The 25,449-nt window shown below is 46.9% G+C and overlaps 1 protein-coding gene and 1 non-coding gene across 2 annotated transcripts; both read left to right on the top strand.

Annotated features, from left to right (window-relative positions):
• Window positions 1-538: 538 nt before the first annotated feature.
• Window positions 539-24,572, top strand: WRAP53 (WD repeat containing antisense to TP53). The gene is made up of 10 exons (XM_066364783.1): window positions 539-1,206; window positions 1,373-1,471; window positions 1,730-1,841; window positions 21,850-21,938; window positions 22,141-22,231; window positions 22,337-22,469; window positions 23,420-23,628; window positions 23,827-23,930; window positions 24,074-24,208; window positions 24,324-24,572. Exons 1-10 carry the CDS (start codon window positions 803-805, stop codon window positions 24,568-24,570), a joined length of 1,623 nt encoding a protein of 540 aa, XP_066220880.1. The 5' UTR covers window positions 539-802; the 3' UTR covers window positions 24,571-24,572.
• LOC136396234 (U1 spliceosomal RNA) lies at window positions 3,778-3,939 on the top strand. Its single transcript, XR_010749627.1, has one exon. It is a non-coding gene; the product is annotated as a U1 spliceosomal RNA (small nuclear RNA).
• Window positions 24,573-25,449: the final 877 nt, after the last annotated feature.

A 25,449-nucleotide genomic window follows, 5' to 3' on the forward strand; every position in this document is an offset into this window, starting at 1 on the left:
ACCTTTTAGGAAGGCCTTCATTAAGATCCCAATTTAATGTGTTTCCCCCAATACTCCACATCTTATTTTATTTTTTTTCACAGTCCTTACCACTATATGAACAGATTTGTTGCTTGCCTTCAATACACAGGAACGTAAACCTTAGTATACTAACTTACTGTTGTATTTCCCAGTGCCTAGTACAGTACTTGGAAACAACTAAGAGCTCGATAATAAACATTGAATTAAGAGAGAAGTCTGAGGAACTTGGCAAATAAGATGCCAAGTTCAAAAGCTGTAAATATCAAACATGGCGCTGGCGCCCTCTGCAGGTGAGGTGGGAAGTGCTTTAAGAACGACCGCGGGAGCTCTGGCACCTCTCGCCCAGGAAGAAGGTTTCAGATTACAACTCCCAGTAGCCGCTAGAAGTCCCACGGCTTGATGGGAACGGTAAAACACGACTGGTTACGTCCCCGTCCTGCCCCTCCCGTGGGTTGCCCGCGATATCTGAGCCGAGATGCGGAGGTCCAATCGAAAGGTGGGTCCAAATCTCGCGAGAGCAAGTGGTGCGTAAAGACCGGCCCGGCTAATCTCCGCGGTACTTTTAACGTCGGGGTGCGCCACTGTTAGTAAGCCTTCCGGGGGTCTTCTGCCCCCTCCCGGAAGAAGAAGGAAGGCACAGATGGATTCTCCAGATGGCTTCCCGGATCCTTGCGAACTTTGAAGGTGTCGCGGCCGCTCCGCGAGCCAGGCAGCCAGCTAGTAGCGAGGCGGGAGAGGGTTGTCGGGCCGAGGCCAATGCCTGCCGCGCTTTCTCGGCAGCATGAAGACGCCGCAGGCCGCGCCGTTAGTTCCCCACTGCCTGTCTTCAGACCAGGCCCCGGCTTCAGCCTGTCTCTCTCCTCAGGCTTCCCCGATGGATAAAAATACGGACCCAGAGCTGATGCCACTGCCATCCGATGGGGATGATCCGCCTCGCGCGTCTCCAGATCCCGTGGCTGGCTCAACTGTGTCACAGGAGCTGGGGGAGGGTGACCCAGCTTCTGTCTCCACGTCCCTGGAAACAGGGTTTGGCCCTTCTATTGAGTTGAGCCCTCGAATCAAGGAGCAAGAACTTTCTGAAAATGTGAGCCCTCCAATAGAGGGAACGAACAGGCCAGAATTGGGGCCTGGAGAAGCCATGGAAGGTGTGTCTGAAGAACCCGCTCCTGAGGATGAGGGAACCACGTAAGTGGTGATGGCAGTTGACTCAGGAATCCGAGGAGATTGGAATTGTGAGACGTATGGAAGTGTGAGCTATACCTCATTCTCCAGTCCTCAGTCCCAGTTCTCTAGGCTTATTTTCTTTCTGCACTAGGGACTCAGGTTTGTTGTTCCCCTGTCTTCTTTCCAGCACTTGGAACTACAGCTTCTGCCAGCTGCCTCAGTTTCTCACTGGTTCCTGGTCAGAGTTCAGCACCCAACCCGAGAACTTCTTGAAAGGCTGTAAGTGGTAAGGAAGATGGGGCAGGGCGATAAACACCAAGATTTTCATCTTAAAATATCCCATTTATCTGGGAGAAGGATCCGCCAGAGGTGGGAATGGGAGTGAGAATTCCTCTTGGACTGAACTTCAGTTTCATCTAGGATTGTGTTTCCTACTTCCCTCAAGGTTTTGGGGGGCTTATTGATCCCATAGATAGACTCAGCCCTAGCCTTACACTTGGAAAATGTAGGTCTGTCCAGCTTTCTAACTCTTGCCTACTCCTAGGGCCCCTGATGGTTCCTGCATCTTGACCAATAGTGCTGATAACATCTTGCGGATCTATAACCTGCCCCAAGAGTTGTACAGTGAAAGGGAACAGCTGGAATATGCAGAAATGGTAAGGGTAAGGTCCAAAATAGCTCCTTCATGGCACACTGAACTTTTTCTTCATTGTGAATTTCCATAGGTAGCATTTTCTACCCTGATTTCTGAAGTCATTTGAAGAGATATTTATCTCTTTTTTTTTTGTCAGTAATATGTGTTCTCTATGAAAGAGTAGTATATTTTTCATGACAGTACTTAATTGACTTACAGGTAGTATTTGTTTATTTTAAAAAATTTTATTTATTGATTTTAGATAAGAGATAGAGAGTGAGAGAGAAAGGGGGGGGGGAGTGGAAAGCATCGACTCATAGTAGTTGCTTCTCATATGTGCCTTGACTGGGAAAGCCTAGGGTTGTTTTTTTTTTTCCTGTATTTTTCCAAAGCTGGAAACGGGGAGGCAGTCAGACAGACTCCCGCATGCGCCCGACCAGGGGGTGATGCTCTGCCCATCTTGGGGCATCGCTCTGCCGCAATCAGAGCTACTCTAGCGCCTGAGGCAGAGGCCACAGAGCCATCCTTAGCGCCCAGGCAAACTTTGCTCCAGTGGAGCCTCAGCTGCAGGAGGGGAGGAGAGGGGGAGGGGTGGAGAAGCAGATGGGCGCTTCTGTGTGCCCTGGCCGGGAATCGAACCCCGGACTCCTGCACGCCAGGCTGATGCTCTACCACTGAGCCAACCGGCCAGGGCCAAGCCTAGGGTTTTGAACCAGTGACCTCAGCATTCCAGGTCAATGCTTTATCCACTGGGCCACCACAGGTCAGGCGACTTGCAGATATTTTAAAATTTTACTTTTTAATTTTTACGGAGGTGGGGAGAGACAGACAGGAAAGGAGGGAGAGGAATGAGAAGCATCAACTAGCAGTCATGTCACTTTATTTGTTCATTCATTGTTTCTCGTATGTACCTTGAGCCAGTGACCCCTTGCTTTAGCCAGTGACCTGGGGCTCATGTTAATGATCCTGTGCTCAAGCCAAATGAGCCCACACCCAAGCTGTTGACTTCAGTGTGTCTAGCCTGGGACCTCAGAGTCCCAGGTCAACACTATCCACTGCCCCACTGCTGGTCAGGCTTCTTTTCCTTTCCTTTTTTATGAGAGTACATTTATTTTTATTTATTTATTTATTTTTGAGAGTACATTTATTAAAACTGGGTACAGTGAACCAAGGAAGGGCTTAGGATAGAAGAATTAACAGGAGAGAGCATGGGTGGAACTGCTTGGCTCTCTAGGAACGTTATGTGGGAGAAGCTAGCCTACACAGGGCTGCTTTGCCTCACTGGCAAGTCAGGAAAGGGGCTTTGGAGAGGTTGAGAGTGCAGGCGAGGACCAGCTGCTGCCTGCTGCCCATTCCTCCCCTGGTTGCAAGTCTTGTGAGGATCCTTAGAATTTAGGAGATGTATGCCTGAGAGTGAAGCAAGGTGTGGGCATACTCCTGAGAGGGAGAGCATACCTTCAGATCCTTACTCAGTGATCACCAATATGTTAGCTACTGTTTATCCCAGGTTTTTGCTGGGATCAAGTGGTAAATGAGACATGAGCTGGTTTGCTTTCTTGTTTGGGAGATAGACAACAAACATGTATACCAATAAATAATCAGGTTTATTACAGGTTATAATAAATGCTGTGAAGGAAAGAAACAGAATGAGGAGAGACTAATAAGAGGATGATACCACCTTAGATAAAATGGTCAGGGAGGTGCCCGCTGAAAAGGAGACATTTAAGCTGAGATCTGAAGGATTATGAGATCAGTCCTGTGAAGAGCTGTGGAAAGAGCATTCCAGGGAGAGTCAGTGATCTTCCAAAGACCAAGAACTGAGAAAGAGCTTTGTGTGTTCAAGGAACAGAAAGAAGGCCAGCTTTGGCCAGGTAGCTCAGGTGGCTAGAGCATCATCCTGATACCCCAAGCTTGTGAATTCAAACCTTGGTCACGGCACATGCAAGAATCAACCAATGATACTTAGCTGGCGGGGGAGATACCATGATCATGAAAGTGGTTTCCCCAGGATGAGGCTCACTTATTGCACTCTGAGTGTGCTGACCCCTGCGACTTCCCCCAATATGGGAAACTCGACTGCATAATTTGTGGTAGTGGGTGACTGCGTTCGCATTCTCCCCTAACAACAACAAAAAGAAGTAATCAGTTAATGCATAAATAAGCGGGACAACATATCGACATTTCTGTCTCTTGTCCTCTCTCTAAAAATCAATAGAGAAGAATTAAAAGGCCAGTGTGTCTAGACTGAGGCCGGTGAGGGGGGAAGTGTGCTAGTGATGGATAGATGGCAAGTAGCCACAGCATGTCAGATCTTGTGAGTAGGGCATTCGGAGTTCATTTGGGAGGCCATGGGAGAGTTTTAAGACATGATGGCAGAAGTTTTGAGAATGGATTGTGGGTAGGCAACAGTGAAATCAGGGAGACTTATTAGGATGCGTTTTTTGTGATCCAGGCAGGAAATGCTGGTGGCTTGGTTGAGGGTGGTGTCAAGAGAGATGGAGAGATGTGGATGGAGCTGAAGTGTGTTTTCTTGGACTTGGAGGTCACTTGGATGTGGAGGTGCAGGGAAGGAGGTAATCAAGGGTGATACGAGGTTTTTGCAGCTGGGTGGATGGTGGTGTTATTTGCTCAGAGGAAACAGGGTTATAAAAAGGTTTTGGATCCTGACCTGTGGTGGCATAGTGGGTAGAGAATTGATCCGGAATGCTGGGGTTGCTGGTTCAGAATCCTGGATTGGTCAAGGCACATACGAGAAGCAATCAGTGAGCAACTGAAGTGAAGCAACTATGAGTTGATGCTCCTAATTTTCCTCTCTCTAAAAAGCAATAAATTAAAAAATATTTGGACAAGTCAAGTGTTTTTAGGTACACTGAATATGAAATGTAAAACTAAGGGGAGAAATGGGGGCTGGAGATATACTTTGAGTAGTGGGACAGCATTTAGTGTCTTGTGTCTTTTTTTTAGTGAGAGAGACAGAGAGGGGGACAGTTAGGGACAGACAGAAAGGGAGAGAGATGAGAAGCATCAATTCTTCGTTGCGGCACCTTAGTCGTTCATTTTTTCCTTTCTCATATGCGCTTTCTCTCTTGATGTGGGGGGGGCCTCCAGCAGAGCGAGCGACCCCTTGCTCAAGCCAGCGACCTTGGACTTCAAGCCAGCAACCACAGGAACATGTATGTGATCCCACACTCAAGACAGCAACCTCAGGGCTTCGAACCTGGGTCCCCTGCGTCCCAGCCTGACACACTATCCACTGCGCCACCACCTGGTCAGGCAGTATCTTGTGTTTTGAGAGTGATTTCAGTCTTGAGAGAGTATTGCCCTGGCTGGGTGGCCCAGTGAAGAGTGCATCATCCTGGTGTGCTGAGGTAGCAGGTTCAATCCAGTTCCCCAGTCAGGGTACATACAAGAAGCAACCAGTAAGTGCATAACTAAATGGAACGAGTTGATGCTTCTCACTCTCTTCTTTTCTCTCTCTCTCAAATCAATGGAGAAAAAAAGACTGTAAATGGAGAAGTCTCAAGCATTACTCTGAGCATTCCAGCATATGGAGGTGGAGCACAGGAGAAATTTTACGAAAGTAGAGGCAAAATGTTATTTCTTTCCTTTTTTTTTTTTAAGTGAGAGGAGGGGAGATAGACTCTTGCATGTGCCCCAACCGGGATCCACCTGTCAACCCCCATCTGGTGCAGATGCTTAAATTAATCAAACTATTCTCAGCACCTGAGGCTGACTCTTGGACCAGCTGAGCTGTCCTCAGTGCCCAGGGCTGTTGCTTGAACCAGTCAAGCCACTGGCTGCGGGAGGGGAAGAGAGAGAGAAGAGGGTGAGGGAGGGGAAATGAAGCAGATGATCGCTTCTCACGTGTGACCTGAACCTGGGATGTCTGCACACCGGGTTAGTGCTCTATCCACTGAGTGAGCCAGCAGGGCCCAAAAAGCTACTGCTTTTTTTTTTTTTAATGAGCAAGCAAAAGACAGGAAGGGAGGGAGATGAGAAGCATCAACTCACAGTTGCAGTACCTTAGTTGTTCATTGATTGCTTTCTCATATGTGCCTTCACTATAACCCCTTACTCAAGCTAGCGATCTTTGGCCTCAAGCCAGTGACCATGGGGTCATGTCTTATGATTTCATGTTTAAGCTGGTGAGCCTGTACTCAAGCCTGTGACCTCAGGGTTTTGAACCTGGGTCCTCAGTATCCCAGGCTGATGCTCTATCCACTGTGCCACCACCTGGTCAGGCTTTAGTTGTTCATTGATTGCTTCTCATACGTGCCTTGACGGTGGGGGTTAGGGGTGTGCTCCAGCTGAGCCAGTGACTCCTTGCTCAGGCCATTGACCTTGGGCTTCAAGCCAGTGAGCCCATGCTCAGGCTGAGGAGCCCATACTTAAGCCAGATGATCCTGCACTAAGCTGGTGCCTTTGGTGTTTTGAACCTGGGTCCTCAGTGTCCCAGGTCGACACTCTATCCACTGCACTACCACTTGGTCGGGTTAGAACAGTGTTTCTCAAGTACTGGTCCACAGACAGGTGCCAGTCTACCAGAAGTTTTGTGCTAGTCTGGGAAAGAGTTAACCACCCTGATGTTGTATGAAGATTATAGACCCAGTGATCTTAGTTGAACTTACTTATACTTAGGGTGATTGCCACTAATCAACCTGTATCATTGATGAAAATGCTATTGAGGTTGTCTTAGATTTTGGAACTTGTTCAAAGATCCTTTTGCACCATGCAGAGGATTTATAGATTATGTACAATACATAAAAAGCATTTGGACAAACTTATGTAGTGTTCAATGCATCGTACATGTATAATGTGGAAATCATGAGCTTGTACCGTGTTGCATTGTTATATGCAGTAAAATAAAACTTTATTCATTGCAAGTTTCTGTTTCTGGCCAGCTAGGTTATGTGCAGGCTGTAACTCCTACCCTACCCCCAGTTCATTTTTTCCCATGTTTGTGCAATAGCATTCAGACAAACGTATGTAGAGTTCAGTGCATTGTACTTGTAGTGTTTGGACACCAAGTACCAGCTTGCACCATGATACATTATTGTGTGTAGCATTATAAAACTTTATTTGTTGTGTGTTTTTGTTTCCAGCCCCCCTCCCACTCTCAGTAATACGTTTTTTTCACACTTGCGCAAAATAGTCATGCATGTACTTGCCTGTTAAGAATGCGTCCATATTGTTTGCAAGTAAATTGACTGTTTTAGTGTCATTGTGTTGTAAATTTTATTTTATTTATTTATTTATTATTTTTTTTACAGAGACAGAGTCAGAGAGAGGGATAGATAGGGACAGACAGACAGGAACGGAGAGAGATGAGAAGCATCAATCATCCGTTTTTCGTTGCGACACCTTAGTTGTTCATTGATTGCTTTCTCATATGTGCCTTGACCATGGGCCTTCAGCAGACCAAGTGACCCCTTGCTTGAGCCAGCGACCTTGGGTCCAAGCTGGTGAGCTTTGCTCAAACCAGATGAGCCCGTGCTCAAGCTGGTGACCTTGGGGTCTCGAACCTGGGTTCTATCCACTGTGCCACCGCCTGGTCAGGCTAATTTATTTATTTATTTATTTTATTTTTAGATTTTGTTTATTCATTTTAGAGAGGGGAGAGAGAGAGAGAGAGAGAGAGAAGTGGGGAGGAGCAGGAAGCATCAACTCCCATATGTGCCTTAACCAGGCAAACCCAGGGTTTTGAACCTGCGACCTCAGTATTTCAGGTTGATGCTCTATCCACTGTGCCATCACAGATCAGGCAGTACTTATTTATTTTTAAGTTTTATTTATTGATATTAGTGAGACAGACAGAAACATTGATCTGTTCTTATATGTGCCCTGACTAGGGATCAAACTAGCAACCTTTATGTATCAGGATGATGCTCCAATCAACCAAACCGTCTGACCAGGGCTGATAATGAGTATTTAAAACTTGTTCTGACCCTGGCCGGTTGGCTCAGTGGTAGAGCGTCGGCCTGGCGTGCAGGAGTCCTGGGTTCGTTTTCCGGCCAGGGCACACAGGAGAAGCGCCCATCTGCTTCTCCACCCCTCCCCCTCTCCTTCTTCTCTGTCTCTCTCTTCCCCTCCTGCAGCCAAGGCTCCATTGGAGCAAAGATGGCCCGGGTGCTGAGAATGGCTCTAGTTGCAACAGAGCAATGGCCCAGATGGACAGAGCATGGCCCCCTGGTGGGCATGCTGGGTGGATCCCGGTCGGGCGCATGCGGGAGTCTGTCTGACTGCCTTCCCGTTTCCAACTTCAGAAAAATACAAAAACAAAACAAAAAACTTGTTCTGACCAATGGTGGCACAGTGGATACAGCATTGACCTGGGATGCTGAGGGCCCTGGTTAGAAACCCCCAGGTTGTTGGCTTGAGCGTGGGCACTCCAGCTTGAGCATGGGGTTGCTGTCTTGAGTGCGGGAATCATCGACATGATCCCAGGGTCATTGGCTTGAAGCCCAAGGTTGCTGACAAGGGGTCACTGGCTTGGCTTGAGCCTCCTGTTCAAGGCACATATGAGAAGCAGTCTGAATAGCTATAGTGAAGCAACTATGAGTTAATGCTTCTCATCTCTTTCCTCCTTGCTTCCTTCTCTCTCTCAAAAAAAATACAACCTGCCTGACCAGGCCGTGGTGCAGTGGATAGAGCATTGGACTAGGATGAGGAGGACCCAGGTTTGAGACCCCGAGGTCACCAGCTTGAGCATGGGCTCATCTGGTTTGAGCAAAGCTCACCAGCTTGGACCCAAGGTCGCTGGCTTGAGCAAGGGGTTACTCGGTCTGCTGAAACCCGCGGTCAAGGCACATATGAGAAAGCAATCAATGAACAACTAAGGTGTCGCAAGGAAAAACGGATGATTGATGCTTCTCGTCTCTCTCTGTTCCTGTCTGTCTGTCCCTATCTATCCCTTTCTCTGACTCTTTCTCTGTCTCTGTAAAAAAAAAAAATGCAACCCCCCCAAAAAAAAACCCCAACTTGTTTTTACTATAGCACCTGGTAGTGAATTATCACCACAGCCCTTGTATGTAGTATGTTCTGAAATTCTGTCAAATGACACAATGGAACCTTCCAAACTTACTGGTCATTTGCATTTAAAGTGTAGCAATCTTATTGAGAAGTCAATGAATTTTTGGGAAAGATTATACAACCAAATGAGAAGTCAGAAAAGTCAAATAAAGAAAATGATGACTCGTGACAAATTGCTGCGTTGAGCATCTTGTTTAGCTGCCCTTTGAATATTGAAAACAAAAGAACCGTTGGTTATTGGTGAAGAATTAGTAAAGCACGGCATCTTAGATGTCACTTGGGAAATGTTGGGTGCTCAAGCTGCACAAAATCCTGAGGCTATACTGCTTTCGGACAATACTGTTCAGAGAAGAATTGTTGACCTTGCCAATGATATTGAGCAAATTGTAGAAGAGAAAAAGAAATCAAGATCTTTTTGCCATTCAACTTGATGAGTCAATCAATTGATGAGAGTAATCATGCTATTCTACTTTGCTTTGTGAGGTATGTTGACAATAAAGACGTTAGGGAAGAACTACTCTGTTGTCTTGATCTATCTGGTCAGGCCAGTAGTTCAGAGATATTTAGTGCTTTTAATGAGGATTTTCAGGTGGAGGACTTCAACTGGGGAAAGTGTGTTGGAGTGTGTATGGATGGTGCTGCAAGCATGATTGGACATCACTTGGGTAGTTGTGAAAATAAAGGGTGTTGCACACCCAGAAATGTCCATGCATTATATGATTTACTGGCAGCATTTAGTTGTAAAAAATGTGCCCCTGCAATCCTGGCCAGTTGGCTCAGTGGTAGAGCATCAGCCTGGAGTGTGGAAGTCCCGGGTTTGATACCCAGCCAGAGCACACAGGAGAAGCGCCCATCTGTTTCTCCACCCTTCCCCCTCTCCTTTCTCTCTGTCTGTCTCTTCTGCAGCCAAGGCTCCACTGGAGCAAAGTTGGCCAGGGCGCTGAGGATGGTTCCCTGGCCTTTGCCTCAGGCGCTAGAATGGCTCCAGCCACAACGGAGCAATGCCCCAGATGGGCAGAGCATCGCCCCCTGGTGAGCATGCTGGGTGTATCCCGGTCAGGCGCATGCAGGAGTCTGACTGCCTCCCCACTTTTTTTTTTTTTTTTACACAGAGACAGAGAGTCCAAGAGAGGGATAGACAGGGACAGACAGACAGGAACGGAGAGAGATGAGAAGCATCAATCATTAGTTTTTTGTTGCGACACCTTAGTTGTTCATTGATTGCTTTCTCATATGTGCCTTGACCGTGGGCCTTCAGCAGATCGAGTAACCCCTTGCTCAAGCCAGCGACCTTGGGATCTCAAACCTGGGTCCTCCACATCCTACTCCGACGCTCTATCCACTGTGCCACAGCCTGGTCAAGCAGGTTGTATTTTTTTTTAAGAGAGAGAGGGGAGCAAGGAGGAAAGAGATGAGAAGCATCAACTCATAGTTGCTTCACTGTAGTTCTTCAGACTACTTCTCATATGTGCCTTGACCGTGGGCCTTCAGCAGACCGAGTAACCCCTTACTCGAGCCAGCGACCTTGGGTCCAAGCTGGTGAGCTTTGCTCAAACCAGATGAGCCTGCGCTCAAGCTGGCGACCTTGGGGTCTTGAATCTGGGTCCTCAGCATTCTAGTCCGACACTCTATCCACTGCACCACTGCCTGGTCAGGCCTTCCTCACTTTTAACTTTGGAAAAATACAAAAAAAAAGAAGAAATTTGCCCCTGAATTGAACACAGTGATGAATGACAGTGAAGATAATAAATGATATTTTTAATTGAGATTTGAACTCCAGACTGTTCACGACACTCTGTGAAAGCATGGATTCACAACCACTAACATTTCTATACAGAAGCAGGGTTCTTTTTTTTTAGTGAGGAGACAGGAAGGGAGATGAGGTAAGAAGCATCAGCTCATAGTTGTGTCACTTTAGTTGTTCATTCATTGCTTCTCATACATGCCTTGACGGGGGGGGGGGGGGGGCTCAAGCTGAGCCAGTGACCCCTTGCTCAAGCCAGTGACTTTCGGCTCCAGCCAGCAACATTGGGATCATGCTGGTGATCCCACACTCAAGCTGGTGACCTCAAGAGTTTCTAATCTGGAACCTCAGCGTCCCAGGTCTACGTTCTAGCCACTGTGCACCACCAGTCAGGCAGGAGTAAGGGTTCTTTCATGCCTTTTTATTTTTTTTTAATTTTTTCTTTTATTAATTTTTAGAGAGGAGAGTGAGAGAGAGAGAGAGAAGGGGGAGGGAGGAGCAGGAAGCATCATCTCCCCTATGTGTCTTGACCAGGTAAGCCCAGGGTTTTGAACCAGCGACCTCAGCATTCCAGGTCGACACTTTATCCACTGTGCCACCACCGGTCAGGCTTCTTTCATGCCTTTTTGAGCTGAGAGAAGTGAGACAGTTTCTACTGTACAAGAGTGAAACTGCATTAGGAGAGCTTTTGTTGGATGAAGAATGATGGCTTAGCTTGCATCTATGGCAGATATATTTAGCCTCTTCAACAAACTAAATACTTCAGGGGTTTAACACAAACATTTTTTTTTTTTTTTTTTTTTTTACAGAGAGAGAGTGAGTCAGAGAGAGGGATAGACAGGGACAGACAGGAACAGAGAGAGATGAGAAGCATCAATCATTAGTTTTTCATTGCGCGTTGCAACACCTTAATTGTTCATTGATTGCTTTCTCTATGTGCCTTGACCTCGGGCCTTCAGCAGACCGAGTAACACCTTGCTGGAGCCAGTGACCTTGGGTTCAAGCTAGTGGGCTTTTTGCTCAAACCAGATGAGCCCGTGCTCAAGCTGGCGACCTTGGGGCCTCGAACCTGGGTCCTCTGCATCCCAGTCTGATGCTCTATCCACTGCGCCACCACCTGGTCAGGCTAACACAAACATTTTTACATTAAAAGATAAGACGGATGCATTCAATAAGAAACTTGTTCTTAGGCCCTGGCCGGTTGGCTCAGTGGTAGAGTGTTGGCCTGGTGTGTGGGAGTCCCGGGTTCGATTCCCGGCCAGGGCACACAGGAGAAGCGCCCATCTGCTTCTCCACCCCTCCCCATCTCCTTCCTCTCTGTCTCTCTCTTCCCTTCCCGCAGCCGGGGCTCCATTGGAGCAGGGTTGGCCCGGGCGCTGGGGATGGCTCCATGGCCTCTGCCTCAGGTGCTGGAATGGCTCTGGTTGCAACGAGCGATGCCCCAGATGGGCAGATCATCGCCCCCTGGTGGGTATGCCGGGTGGATCCCGGTCGGGTGCATGCGGGAGTCTGTCTGACTGCTTCCCTGTTTCCAGCTTCAGAAAAATACAAAAAAAAAAAAGAAACTTGTTCTTTGGGAAAGTCACATACAGGAAGATGTAGAAATGTTTCTACCTTTCTAAGACTTGATTGCTGTAGACATCAACCAGAAATCTGTATTTAATATAATAAGTCAACATTTAAAAGCATTACTTCAAAACTTTGACCATTATTACCCTGATAATGAGGATCCCCATAAAGGTAACCTCTGAATCAATAACCTATTCATGAACGATATCAACTCCTGCTCCCTTAATCATTGTGAAATAGAAAAACTGATAGATTTATCTTCTGATGTCACTCTGGCACCAAAACGTAAAATGTACTAATTGTCACAAGTTTGGATATCACTGGAAGAAGATTATCTACCTCTCAGTTACAAAGCTACTGCATTTTAAAAAAAAAATATTTTATTTATTGATTGATTTTTTTTTAGAGAGAGAGGAGTGAGAGAGAGAGAAGGGGGAGGAGCAGGAAGTATCAACTCCCATATGTGCCTTGACCAGGCAAGCCCAAGGTTTCGAACCGGCAACCTCAGTGTTCCAGGTCGACGCTTTATCCCACTCCGCCACCACAGGTCAGGCCAACTACTGCATTTTTAATCTTATTTTCTACTACTTCTTGTGTGAGAAGACTTTTGGCCCTATTACTAATAAAAAACCAGTATAACTGAATGGATGTCAGTGCGGCGCCTCGTCTTGGAAATGAAACTGCAGCCTTGGTTATCAAGTGTTCTTGCAAAGAAGCAGCAGCAGATTTTACACTAGTTTTACTTGAATTAAATACTGCTTTCTAGAAATTTTAGTTGTATTCTATTAAATTTTTTCTGTTTGGAAAATTTTTATATATATGTTATAATTAAATGATAATGTACAAAATACTAATAATGGTTTTTTCTTCTGCCTTAGTGGTCCCTGAAATAATTCTATTTTCACTGGTTCCTAAGTGTAGAAAGTTTGAAAACCACTGATGTAGACAATTCCTTGGAAGAAAACTTGGGACAGGTTTCTTGTGACAGGAAAGTGAGAAATGGAATGGTGATAAGAGAAAATGTGGGTCCAAAGAAGGGTTAGAGGGGTACCTCTCTTGTAAGGGGTAACTCCGGTAGATGGGGTAACTCCAGGAGTCGATATTCTAGGAAAGAAAAGGGTTAACAAAGCCACTGGGTCACTGGCTGAAGACAGGCTACGGAATTTATTAGAGGACTTCGATGGGCGCAGAAGCCTTCCTTGCAGTAGAGAACAAGGCAGAAGATGCATTTAGAGGCATCTGGTTGGTGGTTGGAAAATTTCGGTGTCTTTTGGCTTCTCAGTGAAGCATATAAGGAGGTTATCAACTCAAGGAAGAGGATCTTTGGGGCAAGAGCAGAAAGTGTGGTGAAGGATTGGTCCCGGAGAGGCAAAGATTAAAACCACCAAGCAATGTGGTATAGTATTGCTTGTCTGTGCTCAGTGCCCACTAGAAATTTGTTGCCATCCATTTAAAGTCAGACCAATTCTCATGATTATGCCTTGGTCCCCAGTAGCTTAACTGACTATATAGTTTTTCTATTTGTACAATGAGGATGATAATAGCACCCACCTCAGCAAGTTGTGAGAATTAAAAGAATTAATGTAAAGTGCTTAAAACAGAGCCTGGCATGTACTAACTATTCAGTAAGCACTGGTAGTCATGGTTATTAGTGTCAGCATGGAGGATAGTCTGGTTGGAGCTTGTTATGCGAGAGAGACAAAGTTGTCTTGAAAGTCTGCAGGAGTGTAAGTGTAATGGGTGAGTAGAATGTGAAGTGGGTAAGGAAATGGATTGTAAATATATGTTTGATGAAGCTAATTAATTGTGGTGGAAATAGCAGAGCAGGTATACCAGATGATACTCGGAGAGTTGGAGATGATACTCGGACTGGTGGTGACAAAGCCAGGACTCAGTCATGTGAGTGACAGCTGTCGAGTGACGGCTGTGGCTATGGGTGCTAAGGAAGTTAAGGAATCGGAAAGGCCATACTGTTGGATGATTGCATCATTCTTTCATTCAACTTTTTTTTTTTCTTTAGTACATTCTATGTGCCAGGTCGTGCTTTAGGTGCTGGGGATTAGTTAAATAAAAGCAGACAAAAGTCCCTGTCCTCATGAAATTTATATTTTTGTGTGGCACACAGGCGGTGGAATTGCCACCACCTGGTCAGGCAATTTCTTTCTTTTTTTAACGAGAAAGAGAGAGAGAGAGAGACAGTTGGACAGAAAGGGAGAGAGATAAGCATCAACTTGTAGTTGCCACACTTGACTTGTTCATTGATTGCTTCTCATACATGCCTTGATGGTGGGGAGGCTCCAGCCGAGCCAGTGGCCTGTTGCTCAAGTCTGTGACCTTGGGCTGAAGCCAGCGACCTTTGGGCTCAAGCCAGCAACCATGGGGTTGTGTCTATGATCCAACACTCAAGCCAGCAACCCCACGCTTATGCTGGTGAGCCCATGTTCAAGCTGGCGACCTGTGGGTTTTTTACCTGGGTCCTCAGTGTCCCATGTCGATGCTCTATCTACTGCACCGCTACCTGCTCAGGTAATAAATAAAATTTTAAAAAGTTAAAATTTTCTACATTTTTACCAAGCTTAGTACAAGAATTGAAGCTTTTTATGTGACTGTAATCCTATAGCAGATGGTTTTGTATATTGCTTTTTTCTTTTTAATAATCATATCCTAAATGTTTTTCATTGTGCTTCAGTCTTTTTTTCTTTTATCACTTTTTTAAAGACTTTATTTATTCATTTTAGAGAGAAGAGAGAGGCAAACTCAACATTACACATTGACACTCCATCTACTGCGCCACCACACACGTCAGGCCTGGTGTTTCAGTCTTAATGGTGTGTGATATTGCACTTAGTGCCTATGATAGATAACTTTCTTACCTAGTCCCCTGTTTTGGACATTTGGGTTATTTCCAGGATATTTATATATAAATGATTTGGTGAAGATCTTCATGGTCCTGATTGGGTAGCTCATTTGGTTAAAGTGTTATCCTGATTCGCCAGTCAAGGTGGTGAGTTTGAACCCCGGTCAAGACACATACAAGAATCAACCTATGAATGCATAGAAAAGCAGAACAAAAAATTGATGTTGCCTGTCTTTTGGGGCGCAGTGGATAAATCCTTCATCTGGAATGCCGAGGTTGTTGGTTAGTAGCCCTGGGCTTGCCTGGTCAAGGCACGAAGCAGTGAACAGCTGGGGAGAAGTGGTTATGAGCTGATACTTCCTGCTCCCCACCCATCTTTCTCCTCTTTCTCTAAAATCAATCTATATTTATTTATTTATTTACTTTTTACAGAGACTGAGAGTGAGTCAGAGAGAGGGATAGACAGGTACAGACAGACAGAAACGGAGAGAGATGAGAAGCATCAATCATTAGATTTTCATTGTGCGTTGCAACACTTTAGTTCTTCATTGATTGCTTTCTCATATGTGCCTTGACCGCGGGCCTTCAGCAGACCGAGTAACCCCTTGCTGGAGCCAGCGACCTTGGGTTCAAGCTGCTGGGATTTTGCTCAAACCAGATGAGCCCGCGCTCAAGCTGGCAACCTCGGGGTCTTGAACCTGGGTCCTCTGCATCCCAGTCCAACACTCTATCCACTGCACCACTGCCTGGTCAGGCTCTAAAATCAATCTTTAAAAAAATTTTTTTTAATCGATGTTTCTCTCTTTCCTTTGCCCTTCCTCTCTCTCTTTAAAATCAATTAAAAAAAATAATCTTTATGTGTTTTGATGGAGGTTTCTATTTATAGAGAAATTTTATGAATAAGAAATACCCTAGGTCGGACAGTATCAATATTTGTTTTTTGTGTCTTGTGATATAGTCAGTTTGTTTTAAAAGTTTATGTGTTGTTAGCATTGTGAGTACCAGTTCTAGCCCAACCTCACTTATTAGATGTTTTTATTTTTTTAATTTTTATTTATTTTTTGTGTGACAGAGACAGAGAAGGACAGACAGACAGGAAGGGAGAGAGATGAGAAGCATCAATTCTTCGTTGTAGCATCTTAGTTGTTCAGTGATTGTTTTCTCATATGTGCCTTGAGCGGGGGGCTATAGCAGAGTGAGTGACCCCTTGCTCAAGCCAGTTGAGCCCGTGCTCAAGCTGGTGACCTTGGGGTTTCGAACCTGGGTCCTCTGCATCCCAGTGTGATTCTCTATCCTCTGCATCACTGCCTGGTCAGACTAGATATTTTTATTTTTAATTTTATTTATTTATTTTTGTGATAGAGAGATGGACAGATAGGGACAGAGAGACAGGAAGGGAGAGAGATGAGAAGCATCAATTCTTAGTTGCAGCTCCTTAGTTGTTCATTGATTGCTTTCCTCCTATGTGCCTTGACGGGGGCAGGGGGGCTACAGCAGAGCGAGTGACCCCTTGCTCAAGCCAGCAACCTTGGGCTTCAAACCAGTAACCTTTGGGCTCAAGCTAGAAACCATGGGGTCATGTCTATGATCCCATGTTCAAGCCAGCAACTCAATGCTCAAGCTTGTGAGCCCGTGCTCAAGCTGGCAACCTCAGGACTTTGAACCTGGGTCCTCTGCATCCCAGTCTGATGCTTTATCCACTGCGCCACCACCTGGTCAGGCTAGATTTTTTTTTTTTTTTTTTTTAATAGGGACAGAGTCAGAGAGAGGGACAGATAGGGACAGACAGACAGGAACGGAGAGAGATGAGAAGCATCAATTATCAGTTTTTCTTTGCGACACCCTAGTTGTTCATCGATTGCCCTCTCATATGTGCCTTGACTGCGGGCTTTCAGCAGACTGAATGACCCCTTGCTCGAGCCAGCGACCTTGGGTCCAAGCTGGTGAGCTTTATGCTCAAGCCAGATGAGCCTGTGCCCAAGCTGGTGACCTCGGGGTCTTGAACCTGGGTCTTCTGCATCCCAGTCTGATGCTCCACCACTGCGCCACCACCTGGTCAGGCAGGCTAGATAGTTTTAAAGTTTAGTATTTGGAAATGGATAAAGTTTATATAGGTGGGGAAATTAGAACGCATTTTTTTTTGTTGTTTGTTTTTTGTATTTTCCTGAAGTGAGAAGCGTGGAGGCAGAGACAGACTTCTGCATGTGCCTGACCAGGATCCACCTGGCAAGCCCACTAGGAGCGATGCTCTGCCCATCTGGCCCGTTGCTCTGTTGCAACTGGAGCCATTCTAGCACCTGAGGTGGAGGCCATGGAGCCATCCTCAGCACCTGGGCCAACTTTGCTCCAATGGAGCCTTGGCTGCAGGAAGGGAAGAGAGAGATAGAGAAAAAGAAGAGGGGGAAGGGTAGAGAAGCAGATGGGTGCCTCTCCTATGTGCCCTGGCTAGGAATCGAATGCCGGACTGATGCTCTATCACTGAGCCAACCGGCCAGGGCTGCTGGAGGGCATTTTTTTGATATAGCTATACAGTGGTACCTTGAGATCTGAGCTTAATTCGTTCTGTAACCGAGCTCATAAATCAGTCAACTCATATATCAAACAAATTTCTCCCATTTAAAATAACTGAAATAGATTTAATTCGTTTCAGTCCTGTGAAACATCCCCAAACCATCCTAAATTATGAAAAAAGACATGTTTTTAATTAAACACACATATATACTTTACCAATGCATAAAAAAATATATGAAGCAAAAGAAAAAAGTGTTATTTAGTACGGTATTCTTACCTTGGAGACAGAGGAGTGCGGCTAACGGAGGTGAATGGCAAGGAGGAAGGAGGGAGGAAGGGATGCAGGCACTGTAGACACGTAAACTAAAACTGCACTTTCTTAACACTAAGTGTAAACTAAAACTGCATTTTCTTTACTTTAAACAAAACTAAAACTGCACTTTCTCCACTTAAAATGAAACCACAAAAACTTAATTGTAAAAAAATGCACTTTCTTAACTTTAAACTTAACCTAAGCTTAACATTACGTATTTTTCATTTAATCATCACCTCTTTTTGCCTTTTTGGCTGCACTTTCGGCACTTTCACTTGCAGTACTTTTGAATAAAAATCTATCCAAAGAGGTTTGCTTTTGCCTGCCTTTAAAATGTTACAGAAATGTGACAAACAAGTGTCATTAAAAAGTGCTGAAGCACGACCAGTTGAAACTTTTTCTGGGTGTTTCTTTTCAATGAAACTTGAAAGCTTCTCCCATATTGCCAGCATGTCTTTAATTTCACTTGTAGAAATCACTTCCTCGGACTCTACCTCCTCCTCACTACTAATCTCTTGCAGAAGCTCCCTATGTTGCATCATCTGTAGCTCCTTCAACTCCTCAGTTGAGAATTCCTCCTCGTGTTCCTCGACGAGCTCGTTTATGTCACCCTCATCTACCTCCAGACCCATCGACTTCCCGAAGGACACAATCACCTCCAGTGCTTCTACCTCGGTCTTGGTCTCTGGTTCGAATCCTTCGAAGTCCCTATCTGCAACAACATCAGGCCATGACTTTTTCCATGCTGAGTTCAAGGTTCTTCTTGTAACCTCTTGCCATGCCAAGTCAATAATGCGTAAACATATCACGATGTTGTGGTGATCTTTCCAAAACTCTTGAAAGGTTATAATTGTATTCTCAGTCACCTCAAAGCAGCGGCGGAACAAGTGCTTTGTGTAAAGCTCTTTAAAGTTGGAAATGACCTGCTGATCCATGGGTTGCAAGATTGAAGTCGTGTTGGGTGGGAGGTAGAGGACTTTCACGAATTTGAACTCATTGAGAATGTCATCTTCAAGACCAGGTGGGTGGGCTTGAGCATTATCAAAGATTGATTAGTAATGCTTTCATCGGGAGTTTATTTTCTTGAAGATATTTCTTCACTGCAGGACCAAAGACGAGATTTACCCATTCAATAAAAAACTGCCGTGTAACGCATGCCCTAGCATTGGCGCGCCACATAACCTGCAGTTTTTCTTTAAGAATCTTGTGAGTCTTAAAGGCTCGAGGATTTTCGATTTTCGGAATGATACACTAGCAGTGGCTTTACTTTACAGTCACTGCTAGCATTTGCACACAATGCAAGGGTCAGACGGTCCTTCATGGGTTTATGGCTTGGCAGCTTCTCCTCTGTGGTGATGAAGGTCCTCCAGGGCATTTTTTTCCAAAACAATCCTGTCTCGTCACAGTTGAACACTTGTTGGGGGATGTAGCCTTCCTTTGCAATAAGCGCACGTCCTTAATGTCAGCACTCACAGTTTCACCATGCCTCACCACTGAATGGATGCCAAGATCTCTTCTTGAAATTTTCAAACAAGCCATGACTTGCCTTAAACGTATCTTCTGCTGCCTCTGTTGAGGTTGATGGTTCTTTCTTCTTCAAGTTGCCGTAAATAATACGTGCCTTTTCGCATATTAAAGTCTCCATCACTGTATATCCTGCCAGCTCTTTCTCTTTCACCCACACCAGCAGAAGCTTCTCCATTTCTTCATGGATATTTGTCCTTAATTGGGACAGAATTGTGGTTCCTTTTGCTGGATTTGCGCTTTTGGTGGCATCCTTTTGTTTAAGGATCGTACAAAAGATGTATTGCGATCGTACAGCCTTGCCAGTTCAATCACTCGTACACCACGCTCATGTTTTTCTATTATTTCTTGTTTTACTTCTATTGACATTATTCTCCTCTTATCACCACTGTTCTTTACACTCACTTTCTTGGGCCCCATGATAGCACACAAAAAAAATAAAAAATGCAAAAATGATGCAAGAACGAGTACAGCGCATGAGATTCGACTTGATTCTGCAGGTAACACATGAGGAAGAACTAGATGCTGGTGTTGTGTTGCCGATACTGGACCCGTGCGCCAATGCACTAACTAGCGGCAGCTTCCCGAATCACCACTCGTATCTTGGAATTTCGCTCAGATCTCGAACAAAAATATGGACTGGGTCGCAGCTCGTATCTTAAAAGATTCGTATGTTGGTTTGCTCGTATCTTAAGGCACCACTGTAATTTTCTTCTTTAGCAGAAACTACAGAGAAACCCTCCCACATGTGTACCAAAATGTTAAAAGGCGTACTACCTAAAAAATGAAAAGACATCATTGATTGTCAATAGAAAAGGATAGATGAGTGGAGTATTGTACAGCAGTGAAAATGGATGAAGTAGAGGTAAATGTGTGATGGTTAAGTCTCACAACCACAAATAGATGCATACAGTGATAACATTAATGGTAAGTTTAAAGGCGTGCAGGACAGTGCTGTACATTATATTTTCTTCATATAAATATATTCCCAAAGAAACTCATGACTGGCCTGTGGCGGTGCAGTGGATAGAGCATTGACCTGGAACGTTGAGGTCACAGGTTTGAAACCCTGGGGCTTACTCGGTCAAGGCACATATGAGAAGCAACCATGAGTTGATGCTTCCTGCTTCCCCCCCTAGCCTTGATCTTTCTCTCCTCTCTAAAAATAAAACATTTTTATTGAATTTATTGGTGTGACATTGGTTAATAAAATTATACAGGTTTTAGGTGCATACTTTATTTCTTAAGCTGGATGGGAATCACAGGATAGGGCTCTCTTTAATACTTCGCATATTTGAACTGTTTAATTTTTTTAAAGGCTTACATGGCACCTAGTAGTTGCTTAATAAATATGAGTATCATTGGTTGGTTCTTTGTCTCTGGGTTGAGATATTATTTATTTTTTACTCTCTTAAGTATTTTTTTTTAGTGAGAGAGACAGAAAGGGAGAGACATGAGAAGCATCAACTTGTAGTTAGGTCACTTTAGTTGTTCATTGATTGTTTCTCATACGTGCCTTGACTAGGGGGCTCTAGCTGAGCCAGCGACCCCTTGCTCAAGCCAGTGACTTTGGGCTCAAACCAGCAACATTTGGGTTCAAGTCAGCGACCATGGGTTCATGTTCGTGAGCCCGCACTCAAGCCAGCAACCTCGGGGGTTTCAAACCTAGGACCTCAGTGTCCAGTGTTGCTGCTCTATGCACTGAGCCACCACTGATTAGGCTTCCTCTCTAAGTATTTAAAAAGCAAAAGGGGCCTGACTTGTGGTGGCACAGTGGATAAACTGTCGACCTGGAATGCTGAGGTCGCTGGTTCGAAACCCTGGGCTTGCCCAGTCAAGGCGCATATGGGAGGGAGTTGATGCTTCCTGCTCCTCCCCCTCCTCTCTCTTCCCCCTTCTCTAAAATAAATAAATAAAATCTTAAAAACAAAAAAAAGCACAAAAGGGTGGCCAAATCTGATATTAAAGTATAAGCTGACCTTTGAATATTGAGATCAAGATTCTGTTCTTATCTGACCTGTGGTGGCACAGTGGATAGAGTGTCAACCTGGGACACTGAGGTCCCAGGTTTGAAACCCCAAGGTCACTGGCTTGAGTGTGGGCTCACCATCTTGAGTGTGGGGTTTCCGGCTTGAATGTGGGATTATCGACATCCTATGGTCGCTAGTTTGAGCCCAAAGGTTGCTGGCTTGAGCAAGGGGTCTCTGGCTTGGCTGGAGCCTGCTGGTCAAGGCACATATGAGAAAGCAATCAATGAAAATTAAAGTGCTACATACGAGTTGATGCTTCTCATCTCTCTCCCTTCTTGTCTGTCTCTCTCTCTTGCTTAAAATAAAAAAAAATTCTATTTTTCATATTGACCCCATCTGCCTTTTCCTGTCTGGTTAAATGCTGACAGATGGTCTCCCTCTGCCAGAAAACTGCTGGAGGTCCGAGTCTTCCTCCTTTCCTGCCAGTGACCCAGATACTTCATTCCTCTCCAGGTCCCTGTCCTTCGGATGGTGGAAGGCGACACCATCTATGATTATTGCTGGTATTCTCTGATGTCTTCAACCCAGCCAGACACCTCCTAGTAAGTGATGTCTTTTGCCTCCCCTACTGCCCCCAGCAGTTCCAAGGGGACCCTCTACTAAGAGAGAGTCAAGGGCTGCCCTGGGATTTCAGGAGGAGGAAAGCTTGTTGTGCCCTTCAGATGTGAGCTGAGAGGCCTGGTCAGTTGGCTTCCTCCCCTTCCTTTGACAGCACTAGGGCCTCAGTGTCCTTGCTTCTCTTAGTGTGGCCAGCAGCAGCCGGGAGAACCCGATTCACATCTGGGATGCATTCACCGGAGAGCTCCGAGCTTCCTTTCGCGCCTACAACCACCTGGTAGGGACCCCCCGCCCAGCCCCAGACTCACCCTGGCCCAGCTGTCCTGCTTTGAGGATAGTGGGGGCGTCACAAGGCCTGTGCTCAGCCCTTTCCTCCCTGCAGGACGAGCTGACGGCGGCTCACTCTCTCTGCTTCTCTCCGGATGGCTCCCAGCTCTTCTGCGGCTTCAATCGGACTGTGCGTGTCTTCTCCACGGCCCGGCCGGGCCGGGACTGTGAGGTCCGAGCTACATTTGGTAAGAACCTGTGTTTCTAGGAGAGGAAGAAAGGAAAGGGCACTGCCATGTGTGAAGGGGCCTGTGTGAGCCAGGGACCACATGTGGTCTGGGCAGCCGGGAGGCAGGCGTGCCGGGTGGGCAGAGGAGAAGACAGACTCAGGACGGGTCGAAAGTTTCCCGAGGTCACCTGCTGAGTAAGGAGCTGGTTCACTCTGAGCCTGGTCTCGTCTGGCTGTGTCCCTTTTCGTCTCCAGAATCTTAGTACGTTTAGGAAACTGGAGGTGAGGCTGATTCTATTTTCCTCTAAGCCTTCAGCTCTCCGTTCCTTCCAGGAAAGACAGATTTGAAGGGAAGAAGTAGATTTTGGGCATTTCATTTTGGTTCTTTGGGGGGGATAGAAAGATCTGGGGAGTATCAGGGGTCTTCATCCTGTTTGTGACAAAGGGGGTAGGGGAGACATTGAGTCCTGGCACAGTGGCTCTGGGATGAGAGAGGTGCACCTCTGATTAGCCCGGTTAATGTCCGGTGCTGTCGCCCCTCCACTTTGTTCCTTCTCTCTCTCTCTCTCTTCTTTTTTTTTTTTTTTTTTTGTATTTTTCTGAAGCTGGAAACGGGGAGGCAGTCAGACAGTCTCCCGCATGCGCCCGACCGGGATCCACCTGGCAAGCCCACTAGGAGCAATGCTCTGCCCATCTGGGATGTAGCTCTGTTGCAACCAGAGCCATTCTAGCGCCTGAGACAGAGGCCATGGAGCTATCCTCAGTGCCCGGGCCAACTTTGCTCCGATGGAGCCTTGGCTGTGGGAGGGGAAGAGAGAGACAGAGAGGAAGGAGAGGGGGAGGGGTGGAGAAGCAGATGGGTGCTTCTCCTGTGTGCCCTGGCTGGGAATCAAACCCGGGACTCCTGCATGCCAGGCCGACGCTTTACCACTGAGCAAACCAGCCAGGGCCTGTTCCTTCTCTTTCTAGCAAAAAAGCGGGGCCAGAGCGGCATCATCTCCTGCATAGCCTTCAGCCCCGTCCAGCCACTCTATGCCTGTGGCTCCTATGGCTGTTCCCTGGGTCTGTATGTCTGGGATGATGGCTCCCCGCTCGCCTTGCTGGGAGGGCACCGAGGGGGCGTCACCCACCTCTGCTTTCACCCCGACGGCAACCGCTTCTTCTCAGGAGCCCGCAAGGTAGTAGGAGTCATGTCCTGAGATCTCACAGGGTAGTAAGCAGGAGTGGGGATGTAGTCTAATATGTTGGGGGACAGACGTGGGGAAAAAAGCAGACCTAAGCTAAAGGAGCACCTGTAACTCTTGAGGGAAGCAGGGATGTCTGGAGGGGAGTAGGGGTAGAGAGGGGTGGGCTCTAGGCCCCTGTTCTGTTTTCAGGATGCTGAGCTTCTGTGCTGGGATCTGCGACAGCCTGGTCATCCACTGTGGTCTGTGTGTCGCGAGGTGACCACCAATCAGCGCATCTACTTCGATCTGGACCCGTGAGTGACTGTGGGTCCTTCCTGCCCAGGGCCCCAGTGTCCCCAGGGATGCCCAGCTGTAGCCCAGGTCCCAGTCCCCGGGTGTAAGGAGCTCCTGCCCCAGGACGATGACTCCATGTCAGCAGGCCTCTGCTCTCCCTCAGGACTGGGCAGTTCCTAGTGAGTGGCGGCACTGGCGGGGCTGTCAGTGTGTGGGACCTCGGCGGGGTCGAGCATGGGAGGACTCCGGAGCCTGTGCTGAGTTTTTTGCCCCAGAAGGACTGCACCAATGGAGTGAGGTCATTGATCAATTCCACAGATCTTGGGGCATGGTTGGGGAGGGGGGCAGTGCTGAGGCTGCGAGCAGCCTTGCCTTCCAGGGTGTTGACAAACCCTGCCTGTCTCTCCCTCCAGCCTGCACCCTAGCCTGCCTCTGCTGGCCACTGCCTCTGGACAGCGTGTGTTTCCGGAGCCCACAGAGAGTGGGGACGAGGGGGAGCAGGAGGGGGACCTTCCCCTGCTCTCCATGCGCCATGTCCACCTTGAATGTCAGCTGCAGCTCTGGTGGTGTGGGGCGAGCCCAGACCCCAGTGTCCCTGATGCTCACCAGGGTGAGAGCGAGCAAGGAGGGGCAGAGGGAGGTGGTGGTGAGTTTATATAAAAGGTTTTATATGATACTAGAGTCTTTGTGTCTGTTTGGTGGGCTGGGAGGGATATTTGTGGGCTTCCTTGTCCAGCAGCGTTGGGGACTGGCATATTGTTCCTGAAACCAGGGTTGAGAGGCGGGAGCCAATGGGACTGCTGAGCTTGGTGTGAAGTCAAGTGAGTGGGGGTGGGGCTTCATGCCATTGACTGGTTGGTTGCTAGGCAACTTGGTAAACTGAAGGGGGGGGGGGGGACCTGTTTGAAATCTCCCAAGGTGGGGTGGCAGGGGTCAAAGTGAGCGTGGCTGAGCAGGAGTGGCAGGAGCCGTGTGTCACACTGCTGGGCGTGACTGTGAGACTGCAGACAGTGACAGACAAGACAGTTGCTCTCTCTCGCTCAACGCTGTTTACCATCATCCAGTGGCAGAGCGACATTACTCAGCTCCTGGGGAAGGGGAGCAGAAGCACCCCCTCCTCTCCCCTGGACTCCCCTAGGAGTCAGGTGACTGGGCAGCCAGAGTCAAGGACACACATGGAAAGAGGAATGGTGCTTGAAAACACAGACGTCACATTCTGTATTCCCATTAGATGCAGGACAAGGGCCAGCGTCTCTCATTCAGCAGTTGTCACTGGTGTTTTCTCTCTATCTGCCTTTGGGGGTGAGACGGGGAGTATGTTATTTCAAGCGGCAGCTCCTCCCCCACACTTTACCGAACACTGAGAAGGGGGGCTCTGAAGAGATACTGTCAGCAGGGGATTTGATTTTGGACCTCAAAATCAAAGGGAAGGGACTGGAGGCCTGTGACAGCTCGAAAGAGGAGAGGAATGTCACCTCTGCCCAGAGGTGCTGAAAGCTAGGGTTCTTACACCCAAAAAGGCAACCCCCTCCCTTCCCC

This window comes from Saccopteryx leptura, chromosome 2 (assembly GCF_036850995.1).
Source record: "Saccopteryx leptura isolate mSacLep1 chromosome 2, mSacLep1_pri_phased_curated, whole genome shotgun sequence".
NCBI lineage: Eukaryota > Metazoa > Chordata > Mammalia > Chiroptera > Emballonuridae > Saccopteryx > Saccopteryx leptura.